Consider the following 26,249-nt stretch of genomic DNA (forward strand, 5'->3'; position numbering starts at 1 on the left):
TACAGTTTGGTGTGCCAGAGTGACTACTTCTCTTGTTAACCACAAATATTAGTAATGATAAATGGGTATTTTCAAAAATATTTTGAGATAGTTACCTTGCAACATTTTACTTTGCGTATTCGATCCCTAAAGTACCTACAGTGTACCAGACTTATCACCCATCAAGTAAACTGCCTTTGCTTGCGGTACAATGAGTGGCAAATATGTCAGGAGGTACACTAAGTAGGAATAATTGCAATGTGTACTTTTAGGTACTCAGTAATTGTAGATGATTGTCCCAGTTTCTTGTTACTGAGGAACACATGTTTACATTGAGGCAGAATGGTTTTAGTTGAAGGAAGATAGCTTGAGTTGTCTTGGGTCCAAGAAAGGTACTAAGAGCAGGAGTCAACAAGCCTCTGTGGGGACCAGACAGTTAAGGCTGTGCTAGCCCTGCAGGTTGTCTCAACCTTAGCACTCAACTCTTCTGCTCTTACCAGTGCCAAAGCAGCCGTGGACTGTGTGTGAACAAATGAGCATGGCTATGTTCCAACAGAACCTTACTTAGAGACACAGAAATGGAAATTTTGTAGTTCTCATGTGTCATAAAATATTACCCATTTGAGTTCCCCCTCCCAAACCATTAAAAAATGTTTGGCCCATGGACCATAGTTTACCTGCAGTAGAGGAAAAGGAAGACTTCTTGGAAAAACAAGGATGCTCTGGCTCTATGTCTATCTTTCCAAATTTGTTCTCATTCCTCATTTATGAGGAAGTCTAATTCAGGCATTAGTCCCTATTCTGTAGTTCAAGATGAACAGAAACCTTATTATTACACCCTTTAAAGCCTCTGCCTTCGTAATCTAAAATGCTAGTTCTTAACACTAAGCAGCTTACATGGAATGTTTCACTTAAAAAGCTTTTGAGTGGGACTATTATTCCCACTTAGCAGATGAGAAGATTGAGGTTTTTGTCCCTCAGATCAAGTAGTTAAGTAAGAGAGGTGGTGTAAGTTAGAGTCACCGTTTTCTTCAGTTTGTTGACTTGTGCTATTTAAAACAAACAAACATAGCCAGGAAAGCTCATACTCCTAGAATCTACAATTTATGTATAGCAATAGTCTTGTTTTTATCAATTTTAAAACCTGTGATTAAGGACTCAAGTTCCTAATGCAGTGGATCTAGTGGCTAATGGCTTTAATGGTTAGTGTGCTGGGGAATGGGGAGGGGGGTGTGTGGAGCCAAGTACACAGTAAGAAACATTTTTTGGAGGTTTGTGATAAGCTTACAGGGTACAAAAGAAGGTAAAAATGACACATTGTTAGTATGGTTTTATTTCCTAGGGCTGCATATGAATTACTCCTTTATGAATCAGGCGATTTTTAAAAGGTGCTTTGCAAATATGACTCTACATTCTCCTGAAGTAAAGAATATTCCCTGCCCTGGCCAGTTTGGCTCAGCAGTTGGAGCATCAGCCTGCGGACCATAGAGTCCCGGGTTCGGTTCCCGCTAGGGGCACGTACCAAAAAAAAAGAATATTCCCTTATATACCCAGTCTACACTCAATGTGAATATAAATTTTTAAATACTTACATATATGCTCAACCATTACTTCATAGGTCTAAAAGCCCTAACAGGAACTCCACTGTCACCTGGTTCCCACCGTTCATCCTGGTTCTACCATGTTCTTAGTCCTCTCCCTAGCCAAACTTGAGCTGGAAGGATGTGCTTACCCTAGGGATGGAAAATATTCTGGGCATCCCACATTTATCCCACTAATAAAAACAATACATAAATATGAAGATGCTGTTAGTACTGCCTTTCTAGTATTTATACTTTTTAAAGTAGTCACCAGGTCAGTTATCACTGAAACTAAGAATTTCTACACAGAAATGTAGAGTCCAAGAATGAAACCCGCCTAAAACCTCTTTCCTACCTCTGATTAAATTAATTTTCTATCTAAATCAGACTTCTTTCACATAGGTTATAAATTAAAATTCATCTGTATATTCAAATATTTTTACATAAAATAAAACAGTACTTCCAGCTCATGTTCTCAGAACTGCCGAGTGCAGTGCTATCAGGCTTACTAATAAGCAGTTCACTGACCCTGTAGGGGTACTGTTGTAGTTGGCTAGTTATTCCTACTAGGAAAGGAGCAAAGGGAAGGGCAGACATAGGCATGTCATTTGGGCAGCTTCACCAGGAAACTACAGCTAGACACTCCCCACTGGAACCACTGGTCCATTTCCTGCAAAACACTGGGGGAAGTAGGCACATGCCCCATAAAGTTGGGGTGACATTGGAAAGGTGCTTACCTGTCAATTATACCTGGGAACAGAACTCATTGGCCAGAATGGGTGTGGCCACTGCAAGCACACAAAAATTTTGGAATACATAATCCCCTAGACAAAGGAGTTCTCTAGTTGCTCTTGGCACTCAGTTCTCTTGCACTGCCCCTTGGCCCAGGGCCATGCAGACCCCATACACAGTGACTACAGCAGGGAATGAGAAACTAGCCTGATGCTGGATTGGATGCAGTTGCAACATGGAAAGGACCCCTGGACACTGGCTGTTTAACCCTACTGAAGCCCCAGCTACACTTCCATGACTGGACTTAGGGAAAGGGGACCTTGGAAACCTAGGGGTATAATTCCATGGAAATAAAACTCTACCATATCTCATCCTCCTGTGGGGGCCTCTGAAAATTCTTATTCCAATGGTACCCCAAGAACCCACTTCCACAAGCAACTAGGGGAGATGAGGCCCTCCCCACCCAGTAACAATAGGATAGAAGCAAAGTCATCATTTACAAGTTTTTTTTATTGTAAAACACATCACTCCAGGTGAGTACAAAAATATTTATTGACAAAAAAATAAACTTGTACTTCAGCAACTTGTTGAAAGTTCCAGGTGCTTTTCTGTTTGTGCCTATGGCACTAAATTAAGCCCTTGATTTTTCACATTAAGGAGGGGAAAAAAATGTTGAAGCAATTTTTTCCCAGTAATGATCACATTATTGATCCTGTGCATAAAAAATATGCGAGGAGCTATTTAGCGATAATCTTTGGTTCTGAGAGAGGTATTCTGTGGACTGCTGTACTGAGGATTTGCTGTTCTCATCCAACACCTCTGTGTCGTGTGGTCTTGCTGTGAAAGAGAAGAAAATACGTTATTTTTCAGCTTAAATAGGACTATTTGAGGATGCAACTATTATGAGAACTTTTAAAAAACCGAATACAGTTTCTACAGAGACAGTGAAGATAGGGTTTTTTACAAATCAATGTTTAGTATCAAAAAGTATTTCCTATATCTCTTTTTTTTTTTTTATCCTCACCCGAGGACATTCTTCCATTTTTTGTACAGATAGAGTGGGAGGGAGAGAGAGGAAGAGACAGAGAGAGAGAAACATCGACGTCCAGGGCCGGGGACAAACTGCAACTGAAGTACGTGCCCTTAGCGGGAACCGAACCCGGGTCTCTCCGGACCGCAGGCCGATGCTCTAATCGCTGAGCCAAACCGGCCAGGGCTCCTATCTCTCATTTTTAAACAGACAAATACAATTGCATCTCATGACAAAATGGAAGAAAGGGAAAATAAGGTGGGCTCCATATTAAATCTTAATTCTGATTTGGAGAGTTATGTTCAGTAGCACACTTGCTGATATTTATTGCGTTTATTATAAACTGTCATACGAAAAATTAAAGATTCTCCTGATAGTGCCTAAAATTATGATGGGTTTCTTAAAATGTGAACAGTTATAACCATGCTATCTAGAAGGTTTAGTAAATGTCAACAGTAGTTTTGTATAAATTATAAATATTTAGTATATAAGATACGTGTTCTCATTCAGCATTCAAAATCTATAAAGGCTTTTGGATTTTAATAGCCCTTTGAGTGTTCTTAATTTGATGCAGAGTCTCGCTATTGTACTATTTCCCTCTCTAATAATCAAAATTATTTTTTATGTTTAGCTTTGAGACAATATTAGAGGCAAAAACCTCTGAGTCTCCTCCTCTTAGGCACCTTCTATTCCTATTCTCCATTAGTTTTCAGGAACTGATTTCAAGTACCAGTTCCAAAGTAGGTCTCCCCCTCCAAACGTTTTTAAAACTTTCAGAGCAGAAGAGTTTGGAAAACAAAGTGTTTCCATTTAAAAATCACCTCCCGCTGTTAAATCACCTGAAGGATGAGGTATAAACATGACAGTTAACACAATTTTAAGCAAAACGGAAGGAAAAAAGTAGGCTGAAAAAGGTCACATTTAGTGAACTTATAATCTACAACCACATGAAGCTGTTTTTTTCCATACCTTTGTATTAAAAACTTGAGGTTTGGTCTCAACTTCCAAAGTTTGTGCATCACTTTCTTTACAGTAACTTTCTGCCCCAACCATATCCACAGTATTGCTTCCACAGTTCTGTGTATTATAGCCACTATCCATCTGGATGGGAATGAGGAGGGGGAAAAAAAACACATGCTAAGGATAATGTTGCAAACTTACTCACTTATCCACAAATTTATTTTGAGGAATTTTTATATCTGAGTAAATTTATTTTAAAATATTTATACAATGAATTTTATATACACATAAAATACATGGTTTATATAATATATATAAATACATAAGTGAATCTTTATACTATCATTCACAACTGAACACAATGTATTATTTAATACTGGTAATTAAAAGGTAGATCTACATAGAATTGGTTCTTCAAAGCAGTCACTTCACCATCTTGTAACTTTCTTTAGAATCAGTGAGCAAGCCACTAAGAACATGCTTTCCTGTTACCTTGTGATTACATTCAGTAGACGAAAGTGAGGATTACAATCAACTTCACCTTCCAACTCATTTACCAAGCTTGTCTTCAAGTGGCTTCCTTGCATCTCTAAATACAATCTATCTTTATGAGTATTCAAAAGTGTACACATTTTAAAAGAGATGGGCTACATTACACTCACACCATTGTTGAAATCTTAGCTTCATAATACTACATATATAATGGCTCTAGATGTTCAACTTTTCATTTAATTGAAATTGTAGCATTCTGGGGCACACTGTTACGACCCAAGAGAGCAAAAGAAAAAATGGGATTGTAGCAAATTTCAGTTTTAGTACATATATTCATTTGAGTACCTATGAAAGTGCCAGGCCTTCTATATGGTACTCCATATCATACCATTCTTATTTCTCCTTACTACAACCCGACTAACTTCACAAATGAGGAAGCTAAGGCTCACAAAGATTAACTTTCACAATGTCGAGGAGAATGAGGTACTCAAGACTGAGGATCCCAAGTCCCTGTCCACTACACACACTGGATTTACCTGCATAGCACTGAGCACCAACACAAAACCTTGCAAGGATTCACCTTGCACTTAAGCCCCTATTTTTGCAAATTGGGATCAGAGGGAAGGAAAAGGTATATACCTTTGCCCCCATCACAAACATGAGACTAGCCTAGAAAGTGCATTCTATCATGAGAAAAATGTTTCCAGTTTTCAGGGATGGATGTGTATGTGCTCACTATGGAGTCATGTTCCATTTGAGTAAAAACCTGTGACATCCCAGGGCAAACACGCTGTTCAGCTATCACTCAGCAGCTATTTGGTCAAAAATGTAATTATCAGATTGCCTTCAGAGAATTTGCCAATAACTCTTATTATTCACCAGTGCCAAACAACTGGCTTATATAACTCAAAACTAAATATATAACTGGATATATCATGGGGAAAGTTAACAGTACAGTAGAGAGTAAGGCACATAAGTCTGTCCCACTCGAGGAAGAAAAGGATCAATGGGCTCCTTGTAAAATGTGGCTGACCACTGCTTTAATCTGGACCACTAACGTTGATGCCTACTAGGTACCAGCCAGACAAAACGGATCATCTCCTTACTCCCAGACAAAAAGGTAGGCATCAGTATCATGTTAAAGCTGAGAAGTATGAGGAGCTAAAAAGATGAAAAAGGCATGTTCGCCCTGGCCAGTTTGGCTCAGCGGTTGAGCATCAGCCTGCAGACCAGAGTCCCCGGTTCAGTTCCCGCTAGGGGCATGTACCACCAAAAAAAAAAAAAAGAAAGAAAAAGGCATGTTCTACTCACTGTCAAGTAGATCTTGCCTTAAGATCTCACAGCCGGTAAATAACTTTAATTCAAATTTAGTTCTGACTGTACTGTTTATATTCTTCCAGTTGGACTGTGCTGCCTTTAAATGGTGTCTCTACTGCCAGTCATCCTACACATTGTTACTAAATTTATTTTTCTCCCACATAAATCAGATGTGGTTTTCTAAAATCTTTCAAGGTTCACAACTGACAATAGTTGTGGCTCACCAAGTGTTCCCTGAAATGTGGCCCCAGCTCCCAGCCCTCCCCTCGTCACTCACCCTCACTGTCTGTCCCTCCTGCTTGCCTCCTTTCAGAGGACGGTCTCCCATTACTTACTGAAAACCAGTGCTCCCATTACCCCTAATCACAAAGATCACAGCATTAACATAATCCCATTATCACTCCCTGTTTTTAAAAAAGAGGGAACAAGCTAAAAAAAGTTGCTTTCTGAAATTTATAAAACAGCTAGGAGAGAAACTGAAACCTGCCCTTCGTGCTCCCCCAAGCCCATGTTCCCCATGTGAGCCCCACCCACCCCAACCCCCCCAGCTACAAATACTTGCACTCACACCCATTCTTGCTCTCTGCCTCTGTCTTTCTATAAAAGTGGAAGGGTTACCTTTGCTAATCCTGCCATCACAGTTGTAGATTCTATCCCATCCTGCACGCTTTAGCTCCCAAATGTATAGAATGAATCACCGTTTTACAGACGGCATCTATTGCATCTGCTGTTAGTTATCAAGAGGATTAGATTCTGAACATAAAATACTTGGTATGGTCTCTGGTACTTGAAAAGGACACATTAACTGATACCTTTTACTAATAATTATCCTGTCAATTCCTAGTTTTCTTTGTTCTTTTGCACTTATCCTTCTCTTACTCAATTAAATATGCCAGTTTCTCTAAAGTTAAAACAAAGTAATCACATTTAAAAAAAAAAAAAGTACAAAAAACATGAAAGTGCTCTAAGCTCAGTTTTTTTTCCTCCCTTAATAATACAAATGAAAAACCAAAATAACTGTATTTTCAGAATACAAAAATGCTATAAAGGAAAGTGAATTCCTTCGGCACTAGCTCCATGTGAAAGAGAAATAAATCCTGAGAAGGTGCCTGACTCCTGCATTCTTTAAAAACAGAGCCGTTGCCCTGGCCAGTTTGGCTCATTGGTTAAGTGTCGGCCAGACCACTGAGTCGCAGGTTCGATTGTTGCAGTTTGACCCCGGCCCTGGTCAGGGTTGTGCAGGAGGCAGCCAGTCGATGCGTCTCTGTCACATCGATGTTTCTCTCGGTCTCCCTCTCAGTCTATCTGATGTTAAACAGAAAAATATTTTCAGGTGAGTATTAAAAAAAAAAAAGCTGTTTGCCCGGCTGGTGTGGTTCAGTGAATTGAGCACTGTCCCATGGACTGAGAGGTCCTGGTTCGATTCCTGGTCAGGGTACATGCCCGGGTTGCGAGCTCAATCCCTGGTAGGGGGCGCACAGGAGGCAGTTGATCAATATATCTCACACTGATGTTTCTATCTCTCCTTTCCTCTCTCTCTAAAAAAAAACTCCAATAAAGACATATTAAAAAAATAAAAACAGAACTGCTTGATTTCTGCTCTCATCTTTTCCTCCTCCAACCAAATATCAGTTAATGTGAATATTAAATATGCATCATGAGTCCAAATCACAACTAACCCACCTGACATCACCTAGTACTGATATATTTTTTAAAATTATATAATGCTATATAGTCCTCACATTTAATGCATTTTCTTTTTTACCATAGTCCTAGGGAAAAAAAGGCTAAAGAACTATAGAATATGAACAGTTAACATTTACCTGAATGTTACTGCTGTCACATGGAATGACACTGCTTTCTGCAAGAGGTGACATGCACATATGAGAGTTCTCAATGCTAAAGGCAATCCCACTCACAGAATCAGTCAGGGGTGAATTCCCATGATCCACCGGCTCCTTAATCCAAGTGTTCTCATCTGCTGTCTCTACAGGATCAACCATATCCACAGTGTTATTTTCCTTCTCACTTTCAACATCCTGCAGCAGTGCTAGGACTTTTGCAGAAGCACTGGACTGATTTTGTGTAACAGACATGGAAGTCACTACTAAATGTGTGCCATGCGAAGAAGCATCACTATTCAACTGCCGCAGGTGGACTCCGGCAGTGTCCATAGCGGGTGATGAGGCATCTGTGGAAGGAACACTTGCTTTATCTTCTTCATCTTCACTGTGAGCCTCAAGGGTAAAAGGTATTCGAATCACTGAGGTCCGATACTGAGTACCATCTCTATACATCTGAAGTCTTATAGGAGACCAATTTTTAATTGGTGAGCAGCCATCTATATAAGGACTTCTGATACATGAATTACTAATTCCTTTAGAATTTATTCCAGATGAAGCATCAGGAGAATGAAAAGTAAACTTCCTTTGTTCTAAAAGATTAGGAGAGAAAAATTACATCATATAATCATAAAAATGAAAAAGCCATTCCTAAATGATCATCATGTTTCATGGCAGGAAAAAATCGATTTCTATTAACAGTTGTGTTGTTTACTGAAGTAAAATTTTATTGTTAAAAACAACAGCACATGGGTTCCTTCCATATGTTGGCTATTATAAATAATGCTGCAATGAACATAAGTGTGCATATATTCTTTTGAATTAGTGTTTTGAGTTTTTTAAGACATATACCCAGAAGTGAAATTGCTAGGTCATAAGGCAGTTACATTTTTGATATTTTTGAGGAACCTCCATACTATTTTCCATAGTTGCTGCACAAATCTGTATTCCCACTAACAGTGCACTAGAGTTCCCTTTTCTCCACACCCTTGCCAACACCTGCTATTTGTTGATTTATAGAGGACAGACATTCTAACAGGTGTGAGGTGATATCTCATTACGGTTTTAATTTGCATCTCTTTGATGATTAGTGACATTGAGTATCTTTTCATGTCTATTGGCCATATAGATGGCCTCTTTGGAGAAGTGTCTATCTGTCCATCATTTAGGATAAATACACCATCTTTTTTAGTGTTGAGCTGTATGAGTTCTTCATAAACTTTGGATATTAACCCCTTACTGGACGTATCATTGGCAAATCTATTCAGTAGGTTGTCTTTTTGTTTTGTTATTTACAATAGTTAAGATGTGGAAGAAACCCAAGTGCCCATCAACAGATAAATGCATAAAAAAGCTGTGGTACATATATACAGTGGACTATTACTCGGCCATAAAAAAGAATGAAACCTTATCATTTGTGACGGCATGGATGGACCTAGAGGGTATTATGCTAAGTGAAGTAAGTCAGTCAGAGAAAGACAAATACCATACAATTTCACTTATATATGGAATGTAAAGAATAATATGAACAAAGAAACAGAACAGAAACAGACTCACAGATAGAGAACAGAGTGAAGGTGCGGTTTGGGGTACAAGGCGGAAAAGGTGAAGGGATTGAGAAGTACAGATTGGTAGTAACAAAATTGTTAAGAGGATATAAAGCACAGCATAAGGAATATAGTCAATAATATTGTAATGACTATGTATGGTGCCAGGTGGGTACTGGAAATATTGGGGCAAACACTTGTAAAGTATATGATTGTCTAATCACCACTATGCTGTATACCTGAAACTAATATTAAATTTAAACTGTAACAGCCTGACAAACCTCAGAGGGAAGAGGGGTAGGGTGGTGGGAAGAGATAAACCAAAGAATTTATATGCTTATAGGCATAACCTATGGACACAATGTGGTGAAGGTGGGGGGAGATGTCAATAGGGAAAAAAATGAAGGCACCTCTGTAATACTTTCAACAATAAAGATATTAATTATACTATGTAGAATAAAATAAAATGGAAATAATTTACTCATAAAAAATAGAAAAAAAATTTTTTTTAAAGAATTTGATGCAAAAAAATATATAAGCTGCAATTGGGGGGGGGGGCACAAAAGCACAAATGAAAGTGTCTCATAAGACAAGGGTCTTCAAAAATAATTCCTGTGGCACTAAATTAAACAAAATACTCCCTGAGGATTATCTCCTCACAAGCATACTGCTAGTATAACAATACTGTTCATATACAAAGAAGATACGGGACAAATCAAGTGACAGCCAAAGTGAAGAGCTGTGCCTGATAAACGAAACCCAGCAGCCCCTCCCGGCCGCGGTTCTGCTTTCTGTGCTTCCAGTCCCCTCTGATCAACCGAGGCCAGAAACATCAATGTACGTAACAGTCCCCACCCCAAAATGAATGACCAATAAACATTCAGAAAGAATTTAATGTCATAATAATCAGAAATACAAAAATTAAAGCAGTAGGAGTTTTTTGTAATGTACAAAATTAACAAACTTCAAAAAGAATGATAACACCAGTGATTCTGAATGGGGAGAAACTCAGTGTCTTATATGCTACTGATGAAAATTTCGATTGGTGCAACCTTTTATGAAGTAAACTTGATGAAATTCATCAAGCCTTAAAAATATTCACCCCCCCTCTCTGACCAAATGATTCCACTTCTAAGAATTTAACCAAGGATATCAATATGTGCAATGTATATACTAGGATAAGCATTAGTTATGTGATTTTTTAAAATTAGAAACAATATAAATGTTTACCAACAGTTGAAACAAATAATACATTCATGAAATGGAATATTACATAGTGATTCAAATTCATGGTTCCAGACAATAATAAATGACTTGAGTTACCTCCGAAAATACTCCTAATGTTTTGTAAAAAAAAAAAAAGCAGAATAGAGAAACACAACGGAAAGACTAACAAAAAAATACCATTTTCAGTTTTCTAATTTTCTTTAAAAAATGAAGTTTTTTTTATTGTAAATAAAATTTAAAAAGTGCTATCATTTTTTTTCCAGATAAATTGATATACTGCAAAGGCAAATATTTTCTCTGAAAACTTCCACATGCATTACATATTTGATTTAAAAACCTTACTAAAACAAATATGTTTATAAAATAGACATGTATGGTTACCAAAGTGTGAACCTATAGGTCAGAAGCCAAACCAAACCATACCAAACCCACTTATCTCTAAAATTGCCATCTTTCTTTGACTCCTTTTATAAGAATATTTGATATAAACACTGCTAATCAAATCACCTGTATTTAACACTAGAATAGAACTTTGCTGAGACTGTTTTTGAAGGTAAATGGTTCCTTTTGTTAAAAAAGAACAGTTTCTAAATTTTAAAAGGTTGGTCATTCAGAGCTCTATAGTTAGAACAAGCTAAAAAAGAGCCTCTATAATAACAAAAAGTGATCATATAAAAATTTAAATTAGGTATTATATCATGAGACATACCTGAGAGTGGTGTCTTTCCTATTTGAAACGAAATTGGTGAGAAAGTGGGTGAAGAAATAGGTGAAGGACTGGTTATACTTTCCATACTGTATTTTTTTACACTACCCTGAATAGGGCTGGAAGAAAACTGCCCCTATGATAAAAATAAATAAATAAAATTATATGGATCTTTCCCTCAGCTCTGTTATATGCTATTTATCTTCATCTTCAAAACCCATTTATAAAGTACATCATATAAACTTTGGTCAGTCCCCAAAAGTCAAGGCATCTTGTAACAAGGACAGCTACGAAGATTATTAGAAAAACGTTGAAACAGAATGTTAGTACAAATAAAATATAAATACACTGGATTTAAACAAACCACTATATTTCATACTAAGCAGCTATTTATGAAAAATTTTAATTAAATTACTCCATTAATGAGAATCCAGCTGTGATACTGAAAATCTAGCATAATTCAAGAAATAACTTACATCGAAATTCCTTGAGACACGTGATAAATTTGGTTATTCCTTTTACCTCTAAAATGTAAAAATGGAAAGTCTGACCTAATACAACCCTGATGACAAAATGTGAACTAATATAATTCTTATGAAATATAAAACCCAAAAGGCAACTATTTCTCAAGTGCAATACAGCACCAAGGTCCAAGTACATCTTTAGTAAACTAATCAGCCACTTTTTAATACACTGCTTACCGAACCTGGTGTCTGCGCAGGGCTCCTACACCGTACAGGAGATAGATCTATTGAATAAAAAACCTCAAGTGATGTTTGAGCACTGCTGTGAACACTTCTGGGAGAAGCTGGAGGTAAGCAGTCAGAGATACTTCCGTTGCCATCTAAAAATAGCTTTCTTCTGAGAGATGAAGAACTGAGGTTTCCGGGAGATTGATCTGCAAATTCATCAGCTCTAAAATAGTCACCTACATTTAAGGTTAACAGAATAAAAGGCAAAGCCAGTCATTTTGAAGAGCAATTAGATTTCAGTTATCTGATGTTTTAAAAACCACTATATATTATATGTTTGAATTGTTTTCAAATAATAGGGCAAAGTTTAATGGCGTACATGATGTTTAAAACCTGGAATTATTACTTCTTTTTGGAGTGCTTCGTTATTACAATAAGTAATACCAATAAAATGTATCCATAAACAGTTTACGTCTATAGTAAAGTTCTGTGATAAGAAGGCTAATTCAGGGCAGGTTAAAAAAAAAGAGAGAGAAATTTCAGGATAATATGCCCACTTTTTTAGAAAAAGATACTGCCACATATTTCAGTTTACAAAAAGCCATCAAAACAAAACCTTTTGTTTAAGTTATTAAAAGTTTAAGTAAATATAATACTTACCTAATACACCTTCTAAATTAAAATCCACAGGAAGAGACAACAATGTCTGACAAGCAGCTGGAAATAAGCAGATAAAAAAATACAAACATGGATAAATCAATGCAAGCACATGCTTCCCAATCAACCATCTCCCCATGATGTTCCAGCCAAACTAATTATTTCATTTATGCTTCCTTTTACATAACATGTAACCTGTCTATAAGTGATTTCCCATACTTGCCAGCTCTACTGTAAACCTATTATTTGCTCAAGTTAACTCCTGGTTGTTCTGCTGGCATTTAAATAAAAAAGTAAGCCAGCCTATATATGGAGATAAATTTCCCAATATTAACAAATTAAAAAAAAAAAGAGCCATAGCCGGTTTGGCTCAGCGGTTAGAGCGTCGGCCCACGGACCAGGGAGTCCCGGGTTCAGTTCCCGCTAAGGGCATGTACTTCGGTTGCAGTTTGTCCCAGCCCTGGTTGGGTCATGCGGGTGGCAACCACTCAATGTGTCCCTTTCACGTTGATGTTTCTCTCTCTCTTCCTCCCTTTCTCCGTCCCGCTCCATCTGCAGATAAATGCAAAAATGTCCTCGGTTGAGGATATAAAAATAACAAAAAACAAAAACTTTCCAAATCAGACATCAATTCCTATGCTTTGAACAAAACACAAACAAGCACACTATTGCTATTTCTGAAACATGGCTGTATGTATTTATTCAAATTATTTTAAAAAGTCGGTTCTTATGCAGCTCAGTCAAAAAAGTAAACAATTTCAATTCCAGAGTAAAGTGTTATCACATGAAATGAATTTAAAGTAAAATGTGACTTAATGTGGAACATACTTCCTTTCAGAATATATCACACTCACCATTGCTTTTCTCAGAATGGACAGTCAGCTTTCCTCCAACTGGAGATTCATTATTTGTGTTAATACCTGTCAAACATTTTAAGTGAAAAATTTTACACATTTTATATTCTTCATTTACTTCAGGGTTACTTTTTCCAGAGTAAAAAATGAACAAAGTGGAAACTTAAAAAAAAATTGTATATTTATTGATTTTCAGAGAGAGAGAGAGAAGGGAGGGAGAGGGAGAAGGGGAGGGAGAAACATATCAATTTGTTGTTCTACTTATTCATTTATCCATTGGTTGACTCTTGTATGTGCCCTGACTGGAGATTGAACCCGTGACCTTGGTGTATCGGGACAACACTCTAACCAACAAAGCTACCCGGACAGGGCTATGAAAACTTTTATTTTACATTTAAAAAATAAATGTCTGTATATACAAGTACATAATTTGGCATATTTCTGTTATGTTTATCTTTCTAATTTTAAGGGAGCACAAAGATAAAACTTGAAGGATTATTACTATATCGCAAATAAGGAGGCATCAAGTAATCCTTTTGAAGGAAATCGTGGTTGCTCTCCACGATGTCAGTCTTAAAAGGCTGGTATGTGTGTTAGTCCCTCAAAACCTGTTGCTTCATGTTTTTGAATAATGAGTTTGGATAAACTGTCTGAATTAAAATGCCAGATCACCTTGAAAAAACCTAAAATTTGGTAATAAAAGCATGCTGTTTTTTTTCACAGCAGGAGTAAAAAATATGGCTGGAAATAATTTTTTTTTTAATCCTCACTCAAGGACATTTTTCCATTTTTTTTTGTTCAGATAGAGTGGGAGGGAGAGAGAGAGGGAGAAACATCGACGTGAAAGGGACACATCGAGTGGCTGCCACCCGCACAACCCAACCAGGGCCCGGGACAAACTGCAACCGAGGTACGTGCCCTTAGCGAGAACCGAACCCGGGTCTCTCTGGACCGCAGGCCCAATGCTCTAACCACTGAGCCAAACCGGCCAGGGCTAATTATTATTTTTTAATTGAAAGTTAGTAACTAAATATTAAGCTTCATAACTTGAAAATCATCAGGTAAAAAAATTAAAATATACAATGTCAAATGACTATTATAAGCAAAATAGAAGGAAAAAGCAAGGAGACCAAGAATACCCTAGAAAGCTTAAAACACAGTAACAGAATAAAGCCCAGTAACCTAATAAACTTAAATAAGTAAATGGGCGAATGAGTAAGTGTGTGGGGTGGGTGAATGAGCTAGTCTCCTATTAAATACTATCAGAACGGGCAAAAACTAAAACTCTAAATCCAAAACTCTAGATTCAAAACTCTAAATCTAAAACTCGAGATTCAAATGCCTTCTTTGCTGTAGGCAGCATGACCTTCTGTAAGGCAAATGCAAACAAGGCACTTCCATGGCCAAAAGCCCTGTCATGTCCTTGGTCTTTAGGCTAGAATCCAAATACCTTAAACATGAAATGTGAACAGTGTGACTAGGAGTTTAAATGTTTCATTTTACCCTGCTTGCATGACGACAAGTTAACGTGTCTACGTTCCACGGATGCTGGAAGATGTGGGGCTTCTGAGTCAAGACATAAAACTTCACTATTCCCGCACAGCAGGCAGCAGAAGCTTTATGTTCACGTCAGTTCCCTTTGCCCCTAAGTCCCAAGTTGGTGACAAGGAACAGCCAAGGTGGATGTGGCACGCACAGTGGGTTTTCATCACAGCTGAGGAAACCTGAACCTGGGAAATCCCATTCCTTTTATCTCTTCGGTTACAGTTGACATTCAATATTATATTAGTTTCAGGTGAACAGCATAGTGCATAGACATTTATATAGCTTATGAAGTGATCCCCCAATAAGTCTAGTATCCCCCTGATACACCACATAGTTATTACAATATTGTTGACTACATTTCCTATGCTGTACTTTATATCCCCATGACTATTTTGTAACTGCTGATTTGGGGGAAATCCCATTCTTTTAAAATGAGCTGCAAGCAAACCTGGTCTAGATGAAGACACAAAACCTACTCTCTGCTCTGTAGGGACTCGCTATATCTACCTTCCAAGGATGTTCATAATACAAACATCCTTGAAAAGACAGTTTGGAAAAAAACAAACAAACAAAAAAAACAACCCATCTGTACTACTCCTCACTTGATGTGCAGAAATGTGAGACCATGGAGAACTGTCCCCTAACACCATGCTGGATAGCACGGCTCTAGATCCCATTCTATTAACTGCTACACTCTTGTCACCATGAGCTGGATTAGATTAGCGCCTAAAAAAGACTGTTGTATTTTTAGCAACTTCTTGATCCCATATCACTATACCTAAAAACAGGATAGTTGACATATAAAATTATTTTATAAAAAAAGATCACATAAGAAGGTTGATTCACCTCTTCAAAAATCAAAAGTTAAAGAATTTTGAGGAACAAACTAGTGTCTGTACAAATGTTAACTTGGATATAGAATTTTAGAGCTGGAGGGACGTTAACAGACAGCCACGTAGTTCAACCCCTTTATTTTACAAATAAAAAACTTAAGTCTAGCCCTGGCTGGGTACTCAGACAGTGGTTAGAGAATCCTCCTAATACACCAAGGTTGCAGGTTTGATCCCAGGTCAGGGCACAAATAAAAAATCAACCAATGAATGCATAAATAAGTACAACAATAAATTAATGTTTCTCTCTCTCTTTCACCCCCAAATCCAATCAATACTGAAGTATAAAAGGATTGAATAATTTGATCAAGTCACTCTTCCTGGTTTATAGTAGCAGGAGGTCTATATCCACTTTTAAAGTTTGTAATGGCTGAGGATATAGACTCTGAACTGAGAATGTCTAGTTTGTTTTTATTTTTTTAAATTGATTTTAGAGAGAAGAAAGGAGAGAGAAAGAAACAGTGATGTGAGAGAGAAACATCAATTGGCTGCCTCCTGCACATGCTTTTGGTGTATGGAATGATGCTCCAACCCACTGAGCCATACCGGCCAGGGAGAATGCCTGAATCTAGGTTCTACCACTTTTATCATATCTGTAAGCCTGAAACAAATACTCTAAACTTTCATAAACCAGGTTTTCTCATCTATATAATAAGGCCAATAATAGCACCTACCTCCGATAAACCATTGTAAGGAATGCTTACAGCACTTAGCACCCTCTTAGTACATGAAAATTGCTCAATCCATTTTACCCATTATTATTGTGATATAGAATGGAACAAATATTCTCTTATACTTAAATCATAATTAGTGTATGCTACATAAAAGAGTGGGCAATTCCAACGAAATTGCTCACGACCCAAAGGACGATGAGAGCAAATATAAGATAACCAGTTCCTGGAGGTAAAAAAATATTTGAAAGATCACTGCTTTGCCCTTCAATTTCCCTATTAATTTTGCAGATAATCCCCTATATTACACTGTTTCAGAGGTCAAGTGTCCATTCTTCCTCTACTTTTATAAGAAATCAATTAGCAAAAAGCAAAGCAATTTATAGCATATTCCTTACCAAAGTAGATAAAATAACACTTCATATGTTGCTTCACATTCATTGGTTTTTATGACTGTATGACTTTTTATTCATATTATTTTTAGTCTACTCACATTTACTGAGATGATACTCTGGAAGCTGTTTCCCATCATGATCAGTCCAAGGAGAGGGTACGATGACATCCTTAGTGAAAAACTGGTAAGATTAAAGTAGTATAATTAGACACAAATTTTCCCCTAAATATTAAGGGCAATAAATATAGAGAAAATATTTTTAATTTCTTCCCCAATTGTTTTTTTGGGAAATTACAAAAGGCAAGATAAAGGAGAGGAAAGGATAAATGGAGAGTCATATGCAAGTAAGCCAGTATGAATGGTGTGTTAGCTGGCTTATACGAGCTCTCAAAATCTAATTAAGACATTTTCAGGAATTTTGTGCAAAGCTAATATTAAATATAAAATAAGCTGCAAGCAAACCTGAATCACAGAAATATGCACTTGAAGCCTATATGATCTTACTAACCAATGTCACCCCAATAAATTTAATTTAAAAAAATATTAAATGTTGCAAAAGAAATTAGGACTAATATGCTCATCGTTGGCTAACTCTGAATGGTAATATAATCTAAAGAAATATTATTTCGGTTATTTGCAATGTAATTTCAGTAGTTTGTCATGTTTTTCCCCCCAAAAATGAAAATCAAATAGTGTATTATTAAATATTATCAAATTTTTAAAAATGACATAAACTTATAATTAAATAAGTTATATTAAAAATAAAGATAATAAATAAAATAATCACTTGCTAATTATTTCACATTACTAACATCTAAGCTCAAGGTTATGTTTTTTTTATCTGTATGGTGGAACTCTTACATATAATGGTGTACCACTACACTTCTTTACCCATTCAGTAATGTAATGTTAGTAACTTAACATTAGCCACAGTTGGAATTCTTACATCATAAATAGCAGCAATCACTAACACTCATACTCTTCCCACAACCAGATGACCAGTTGTTACACCAGCAGTTACACCACTGGCTAGTATACTCAAATGGAGATAAAGCATTTGGATACATGTCTTTCCTCTTTCATTCTAGATATAAAATTAAGCCTGACACTGCATTCTTCCCTTTCCTTTCTTTGTTTTTGGGGCAACTCTAAACATTCTCTTTATATACTGCTATACCTATAACCAAGAACAAATTGCCTTGACTAAACTACCTATGAATGCATGAGGAAAAGATTTAAAAAGGAGGGGTGGGTGGCAGAGGTTATAATATAGTTAATCCCCAGAGGAAAAAATATAAAGGACCCCCAAAATTATGAAGCCATGCATAAGTTCACTCAAAATGAAAGATATACAAATCCAAATAACAAGAGAAACTTTTAAAGTAGTGAGAGTAGCATGAATTAAAAGGTTGATAATGACCAGTATTGCAGATATGAGAAAACAGGAAGTATCACAATGTAGCTAGGGTAAAAACTGGTACAACCTCTTCGGAGGGCAAGATGGCAAACTATACCAAAACTGAAAACACAGCCTGCGTCTGACTTAGCAGGTCCATTTTAATTACACAAAGATATATATGTACAAGGAGGGTCACTGAAGCATTATTTGTGATAGAAAAACACCGAACACAACCTAAACAAATATCGATAGGGGCTGGGTTAGGTTATGATACATTCATACAATGGAATACTATGGCATTACTAAAAATTGGTATGTTCTGATAATCAAAAAATTAGGTAAAATGATTAAGCAAAAAAAAAAAAGTAAGATGCAGAACAGTATGGGAATGATGATTCTATATGTGGAAAATATTTAAAGACCACAATCTATTGCATGCATAAAATGTGAAAGTATAAATGGTAACAGTAGTTAATTTAGAAAGTGGGATGGGGGAACAAGAATTTCCTGGTTTTCCTCTGATACTTTTTATTTGCAGTTTGAACTTTTTTTTATTTTTACTATGTGTGTATTCATTCTATTTCAAATATGTATATGAAAAAATTTAAGCTGTCTGATACACGGACCCTAATCTTCACTCTGACTTCATTTTCTTAAGTCTTCTGCTGAATTTCCTTTTAAAATTGAGGATTCTAAAAAGAATGGGTATTTTCCAAAATGTTGGGAAATGGGAAAGAGTCTGAGAATATTCAATTGGGGAGGAATCAAGTGATTGGACCAGAATGAAAATTTTGAATTACTAGGTAGATTACAAAGTAGATATTGTTTAGAGTAAAGCACATGAAATTATTTCTGCAGAAACATGGTATATCTGAATTACAAGATGATAACACCGACACTGGAAAAGTAAGTACAGGAGGAGGCTTGATCTCTGAACAGGCCATAGCTAAAGTCTTTTGGGGTACATAAGAGCCAAGTATAGCTAAGGAACAGAGATGGGTAGAGGGGGCTAGTGAGGGAAAAAGCAAAAATAAAAAATGTTGCCATGATGTAAAGACTTTGAGGAAACACATGATAATAACCCTTACTTGCACTCTAAGAGGAATTCAGAAAACAAAGAAGCAAAAGTGAAAAACTTAGCTCGTTATTTTTATTTAAAAAAACTCTACATTTGTAAAATACCTTTTCTACTTATCAGTAAGACATTTTATTTCATTAAATATATTGTCTTAAAACTCCAAAGTATTAACAATAACAAAAGATAAAACCATTACCAATGCCAATCTAGATTTTTCAAGGTCTAAAACTTCCTCTATATAAACTCCAACTTGAAACAGAAGTTTGTGCTAATCAATATTATGAAGGCACAAGGAAGACACAAACTGTACTACCCCCTGAGAATGAAAAGATGAATGAAGCACAATATAGGTCAAAAAAGAATTCTATCTATGGGAGAAACAGCAGTAAATCGATCATCACGACAGCAGGTAAGTACAAGGCATTGACATAGCTGAAAAACAACAAACTTATGGGAGCCTAGAGGGGCATGCTCACACAGCTGGGAGAGTCAAGGATTTGCAGGAAGTCTTCCTAAAAGAGGTGACATGCATGTGAAATTGATGCTTAACTGCTTTAATGATCAGTAACAGTTTTAAGTTACCTCTTCAATGGCTTTTTGTCTTTTGTCTTCCACATCTTTATCTATTCTATACAAAGATAAAGAAGAAAAATAACCAGGCCATTACTTCAGCTGATAGAACATTTAAAATAACCTTTCAAATAAATAATTTCTTTCTTTTGAAAACTGGTAAGCTCATTTTAAAAGAAAAATTGTAATCTTATCACATTTAGCTAATGATATTATTTAGATATTCAGTATTGTGCTGTTAAAAGCTGAACTCCCTCTATTCCATTCACAGTTTGAATGGAATAATATTTTCTTTTAAAAGGCTTACATTGATAATAATTTAAAAGTTGTTATTAACAACATAGTGGAAGTAAGTTGAATAAACTTTATCCTTTAATCACAACAAATTAGTAAGTATTTCATTCCACAGAAATCTAAACATTGTCCAAATTTATTTTCTTCAACTACAGTAAGTTTATCATGGTCATAATTTTAGAATCAACTCTTACTCTGAAACTATCACCCTCAGATGGCTGAATAAATAAGCAAAATTATTAATTATGAAATAAAATAACAAAAATTTTTGTCCAAATGAATTTTTTACACTTGATGCAATATACAATTATAGTTAACAAAAATATATCAGCTATGAGATTTAATATAAAATGTTGGGTCTCAAGCACAAGGCATACACTTACCAAAGGACTCAGTAGTCAGCCTTGTAGGACCACTTCTTTATTTTTTTTGTTTTGTTTTTTATCCTCATCCGAGGATATTTTTCCATTTTTTTGTACAGATAGAGTGGGAGGGAAAGAGAGGAAGAGAGAGAGAGAGAGAAACATCAACATGAAAGGGACACATTGAGTGGCTGCCACCCACATGACCAACCAGGACCGGGGACAAACTGCAACCGAAGTACGTGCCCTTAGCAGGAACTGAACCCGGGTCTCTCCGGACCGCAGGCCTACGCTCTAACCGCTGAGCCAAACCGGCCAGGGCTAGGACCACTTCTTTAATATGTTTCAGGAAAGAATATTTGCTTTCCATCAATAAATTATTAAGATACTTTTGCTCTCTCAAAATATTTTTATGTATATATCTGTCTTTGGCTTAACAAAATTTATACAATTATGTACACATTTCAGAAACTAAAATCAAGTGGATGTTTCAAATAAGGAAATTGTGAGAAAGACTTCAATGATAATCCCCATATCTCAGCTAGAACAATGGCCATTTTGAGGATAACTCTGTTCTCTTCATTCATCATGAACATAATCAGGTCAAAAATGACAGTAAATAATAATAATAATAATAATAATAATAATAATAGCAGCATATAGTATTAGTAAGCCCTGATCTAGCAAAACTTCATTCAGAAACCTTCTGCTATTTCATTAGAGGGACTTAAAGGACCTGAAATATTCAGGTAACTGCTGAAAGCAGTGAAAATCAGTTTGGCTAAATGTTACAGGGCTAGATCATGGAAGGTTCTAAGAAATCACATAGGGTACAGTATCCTGACATTATGTGTATATTATAGAACACTGGCATGATGCATATAGGTTACAGGTATACCCTGGATGGATTCTTAGAGGAGAACGGGTTCAGGACTGTTTACCTCCTCTATGGACTCACTCATTTGTTTACACCGTTATTCCTTACAGTTATTTTTGTGTGTGTGTAGCATGGCATGAAAAGGGTAGGAAGCACTGATATAGGAAACTTGAATCAGACAGTAAGAAACATTGAAAGTCATTGCTAAGAATGAATCAAACTGTTCTAAAAGTATACCTACTAACCTTGGTGAAGCCATAACAATTCACTGAATTACATTAGTAAATTAAATTAAAATTAGGGCCTTTCCCCACTCTTTACCCTTCTCCTATAGGTACTGATACACACCAAGATTCATAAACCTACCCAGACAATGCATCATTAATTAGTAAGTATAGAAATGTGTTACAAATTTGGTTAATAGTACTGTTGACTCTAGAAGGCAGGAATAACATCCTATACTTCTTCAGTGTTCCTCAGTTCCTCAGTGCTCAAGAAATATCTCTTGACTTACAGATAACAGTTTTCCATGGTTGCATAAATAAAAAGAGGGAAAATAAAGCATATAGTTTGTGGGAAATAAAAAATTAGTCTCATTTGTGACTCATTTGCTTTTAGATATTTTTACCTTCTCTTTCAAAGGTATTTAGATTTAAGTTAAATCCTTTTATGCTCATTCCCCATTCTATTCCACATTTTGGGTAAACATTAATTAAGAATGAATGGTCACCATGTTTCCAAGCCAAGAGTGGAAGGGATAGAGAAGGCAGAAAAATATTTGCAAGAGCATCTCAACATGTGTACATCTTTGTGGGATTGAATTCTAAAGGGAAAAGGATTACCTATTATTTGGGACTAAACACACATGAGTCTTAGAAGACCAAAAATTAAAAGCTGGTCATACCAATGTTCAATTTTTTCAAATTAAAAAAAAAAAATTAGACTATGAAAGTGACAACAAAAGAGTCCCTCAAACTACTAATGAAACCGTTATCTGTAATTTATAATTACAGATCATTGCAATTTATAATAAAAACACTAGGTCTGTTTCACCAAAGTGCACATTCTCATTATATGAGTGATCATTAAGCAGCACAAGTCAGAGGAACACTAGCGCTTGGAAGCCTAAAAAATACATCGACAAAGAATTTAAGGCTGTTCTGATGACTAGGTTGAATCGAAGACAATGTAATTCAGATCCCCAAGTGTCCTATGTCCAAATCGGATGATGTCTATAAAAGCTCTCTCTGTTGCTAATAGATACCCTTCCATTCAATGTGTCTTAACTTGGTAAGGGGATTTTTAAGCTTCCCTAAAAGCATATGGCAATGAAACAGCATTTTGCTTTATCCTACACCACCCAAAAACAAAACAATCCAATGGGAGAAGCCACAATCGTGCTGGGAGGTAGAGTTGTCCCATAAGTGGCAGAGAGAGAAGGTTACCTCAAAGGAAAAGAACTCCTGCCCAGATTTGGAACAAATGTTTGCAAGGGAATCTTTCTGAATATAGTTCTTTGAACTAACTCTTCATTTAGAAGAGATATAACTTTATCACAATTTTTCCTCCCTGTTATTTTTACATATAAAAACATTCAACTTTGGAATTTCCTTCTCTCTTCACATGACAGTATGTTATTACACTTTGGTGCAAGAAGGGAAAACTTACCGAGAGTGACTTAAATATAATGCTTGACGATGAATGTCTTCTGGGTCTATTTCTACAGGATTTATTACAGCTAGTTGATCAATAGACCATTTAAATTTCCCTGGAGTCTTAATAAAAGAAAGTGAGCTTATGAGTAAAAGCAAACTAAAATAGTTTATCAAAATGCTAACTAATGTCAACTTCAAAAATAATGTGAATGGTTATAATATAAAAATATCTTACACCTCATATTTTTAAATTTGATTTTACCACTAAATTAAATGGTGAGTGGTAATCAAATCACACTAAATATTTGACTTGACTGTAGCTCTTTTAAAATATCCAATCTTCCCTCTGGGTGATTTTTTAAATTATATAATAATAGGGAAATCATAGCAGAGTATTACAGTATAGAAAATCTATAATTAACACTCATCAGTGATGTCCAAGTAAACGTAAAAATCTCTTAGTTACCAAAGGTCTTTACTTTCAATAAAAATGAACTGAAATTAAAGTCCTAACTACAGAAGTGCCTGCAAAATCTCATAAAATAGTTGACCCTTAAAATAATTATAAATGGTAACCAGTGTTCTCTTTCTGCATTCAACTATCCAACTAAACCAAATTCTTATATCCTAAACTATAATTCACAATATATTTTTCACAAATTCAGGCTTAAAAACCCATGATGCCATACATTCTGGCTTTGAGGATTAAGTTGCAGACATTCCACTATTTTTATTAAGACTAACAGATAACTAAAAATTTAATATGATTCAATTAAAAATGAGGTCAGATTAATGAATCAATATAAACTGTATCATGTTTTTTCGAAGTTGCTTTTTAGTTATCTATCCCATTATACAATCTGCAAGCTATGAATGGTTGACAAAAACCCCAAACAATATAGTATTTCATAAAAATTACATGAAATTCAAATTTCAGTGCCCATAAATAAAGCTTTATTGGAACACGGCCATGTTTATATTTTTATATATTGCCTATGGCCACTTTTGTGATACAAGGCACAGGTAAATAGTGATAACAGCAACCAGATGATCAGCAAAGCCTAAAATGTTCACTGTCTGACTTTTGACAGAAAAAGTCTGCATTAGAGTATAAACTCCTTGACAGTTTGTGTCTAACGACCTTAACTCGTTCACAGTGTAACCTCTATGCCTAGCACTGTATCTGGCACATAGCAGTATTCAAATAATGTTTGCTGAGTAAATGAGTGGATAATTAGGTGGCATAGCTTCTTCTCTAATATGGTATTAATAGCTATATATCAACTATAGACAGCACAATTGCAGGAAGCTAACGTTATCTATTAAATAGAAAAAGAGAAATGCTGACTAAAAAGATCTTCTAGCTAACTTGTTTTTAGCCCAACCACTAGATTATAATGAACATTACAATTAAAAAAGCACATTCCAAGTGATATATGCTCCATGGTAAATTTCCCCTTGCTTTGTAAAAAAATATATTTATATTTAAAATTATTTGTACATACTAGTCAAGAATAACTTACTGGTAGTCTCGTTGATTTAAAAACAGAAGGACTAGAGACAGTTTGTTCATGGAGATTAGAATAATCACTAGGGCTTTCAAAAGGATTTAAAACAGAGATCCTTCCTGGAGTTTCCGGTGTTATTTGCATTTTTGTTTCTTTGACGTCTCCCATAGCACAGAGAAAAAAACTAAAGAGATCAGAAGTATATATAATAAACCCACAAAGTTCCATAAACATTCATTTTGACAATTAAAATGTATTCAACAATCATTTCACAAAAATTTACCAAAAAGCATCACATACATTTTTTTCAAGGGATCCCCCAAGTAATCTTGAAAATTAGAGACGTAGGGTATTGGTGATATTTTATAGAATTAACAAGTGGTATCTAAGTAGCAGTTAACCAAATGCGAATGAGTTCAGGTCTGTTTTCACCCAGGCTACTAAATGTTACACTAGGCACACAATTCCTTCCAACTATCCAACTAGAGGACTTGCACCTACAGCTTTTCATTCATTATATCAAATCTTTAAACACTTCGGACATCTTTTGGATATCCCAGCAATTCCCCCATCTAGCTGCAGTTACTAAACCACAGTTATTTACAGCAAGCAAGGGACGATGAAGCTTGTGCAGGCGTGCCTTTCTGGAAAATTAGCCCCCGTCAAGAATGACTGATTAGGCAATGGAAATTAACCGCCTTCGGTTGCCTCTCCTCGAATATCCTCCTTCCACTAAGAACCCCGGGGGTAGAAGGCGAGACTGCAGTACTTCAATCGAAGGGGGCTGCAACGAGAGAAAAATAAGTATCCACTTCTTGGAGGGTTGAAGTGCAGCTGGCTTCCTTGGGTAAAGGGCAGAGGACACTCAGGCCTGTGTCACCTCCATACCACGCTATCACTCTCTCTTGGTGTCTCCCCTTCGGTACTCACTCCCTCGTTGCTCCCATTCATCCCCAGGGCTAGCGGGCACGCGGGTCCAAAGCCGGAAAAAGCGAGCTCTCCAATTCGAGACAGGAGAAAAGCCAGGAACTAGAAAGAACGTACCTAACGGTGTGTATAAAAAGGAAGTCCCCCAAAGGCGACTCCAGCGCTCCGCAGGGGGCAAGCCTGCTCCCACAACAGGCACAGACTCTTTAACTCCCCGCTTCCGCGCTGTCTTAGGCCAACCAGGGCACGGGGCTTCTGGGGGATTGGCCAATCGCGTCGCACCGCTGTCCGCGAACCAGCCAATGGCATCGAGGCGGCGTAGTAAATTCGAATGCCAACTTCACGCTCCACATTCCGCGCTGAATAACGACGCTCCAAATTCAAATCAATCCAGCTTCAAGCCGGCGACGAGCGCGAGGGCGGAGCCTGCCCGGCGAGAGCCGAGGACGCGAGGTGTGATTGCCC

At 36.5% G+C, this 26,249-nt stretch overlaps 1 protein-coding gene across 3 annotated transcripts; it reads right to left on the reverse strand.

The window, feature by feature from the left end:
• Positions 1-2,827: 2,827 nt before the first annotated feature.
• BORA (BORA aurora kinase A activator) lies at positions 2,828-26,136 on the reverse strand. 3 transcript variants are annotated; one of them, XM_036250004.1, is made up of 12 exons: positions 25,902-26,136; positions 24,873-25,041; positions 23,363-23,469; positions 20,174-20,219; positions 17,214-17,295; positions 13,615-13,680; positions 12,764-12,820; positions 12,113-12,339; positions 11,415-11,547; positions 7,914-8,524; positions 4,291-4,422; positions 2,828-3,128 (listed from the first exon to the last, which is right to left on the reverse strand). In XM_036250004.1, exons 2-12 carry the CDS (start codon positions 25,023-25,025, stop codon positions 3,033-3,035), a joined length of 1,710 nt encoding a protein of 569 aa, XP_036105897.1. In that variant the 5' UTR covers positions 25,026-25,041; positions 25,902-26,136; the 3' UTR covers positions 2,828-3,032. The 3 variants fall into 3 exon arrangements, with proteins under 3 accessions (XP_036105897.1, XP_036105896.1, XP_036105898.1); XM_036250003.1 differs by lacking the exon at positions 25,902-26,136 and adding an exon at positions 25,788-25,897; XM_036250005.1 differs by lacking the exons at positions 13,615-13,680; positions 25,902-26,136 and adding an exon at positions 25,788-25,897 and having other exon boundaries at positions 2,854-3,128.
• Positions 26,137-26,249: the final 113 nt, after the last annotated feature.

The sequence above is a fragment of the Molossus molossus genome, unplaced genomic scaffold, assembly GCF_014108415.1.
Source record: "Molossus molossus isolate mMolMol1 unplaced genomic scaffold, mMolMol1.p scaffold_m16_p_9, whole genome shotgun sequence".
In the NCBI taxonomy this organism is placed as follows: Eukaryota; Metazoa; Chordata; class Mammalia; order Chiroptera; family Molossidae; genus Molossus; species Molossus molossus.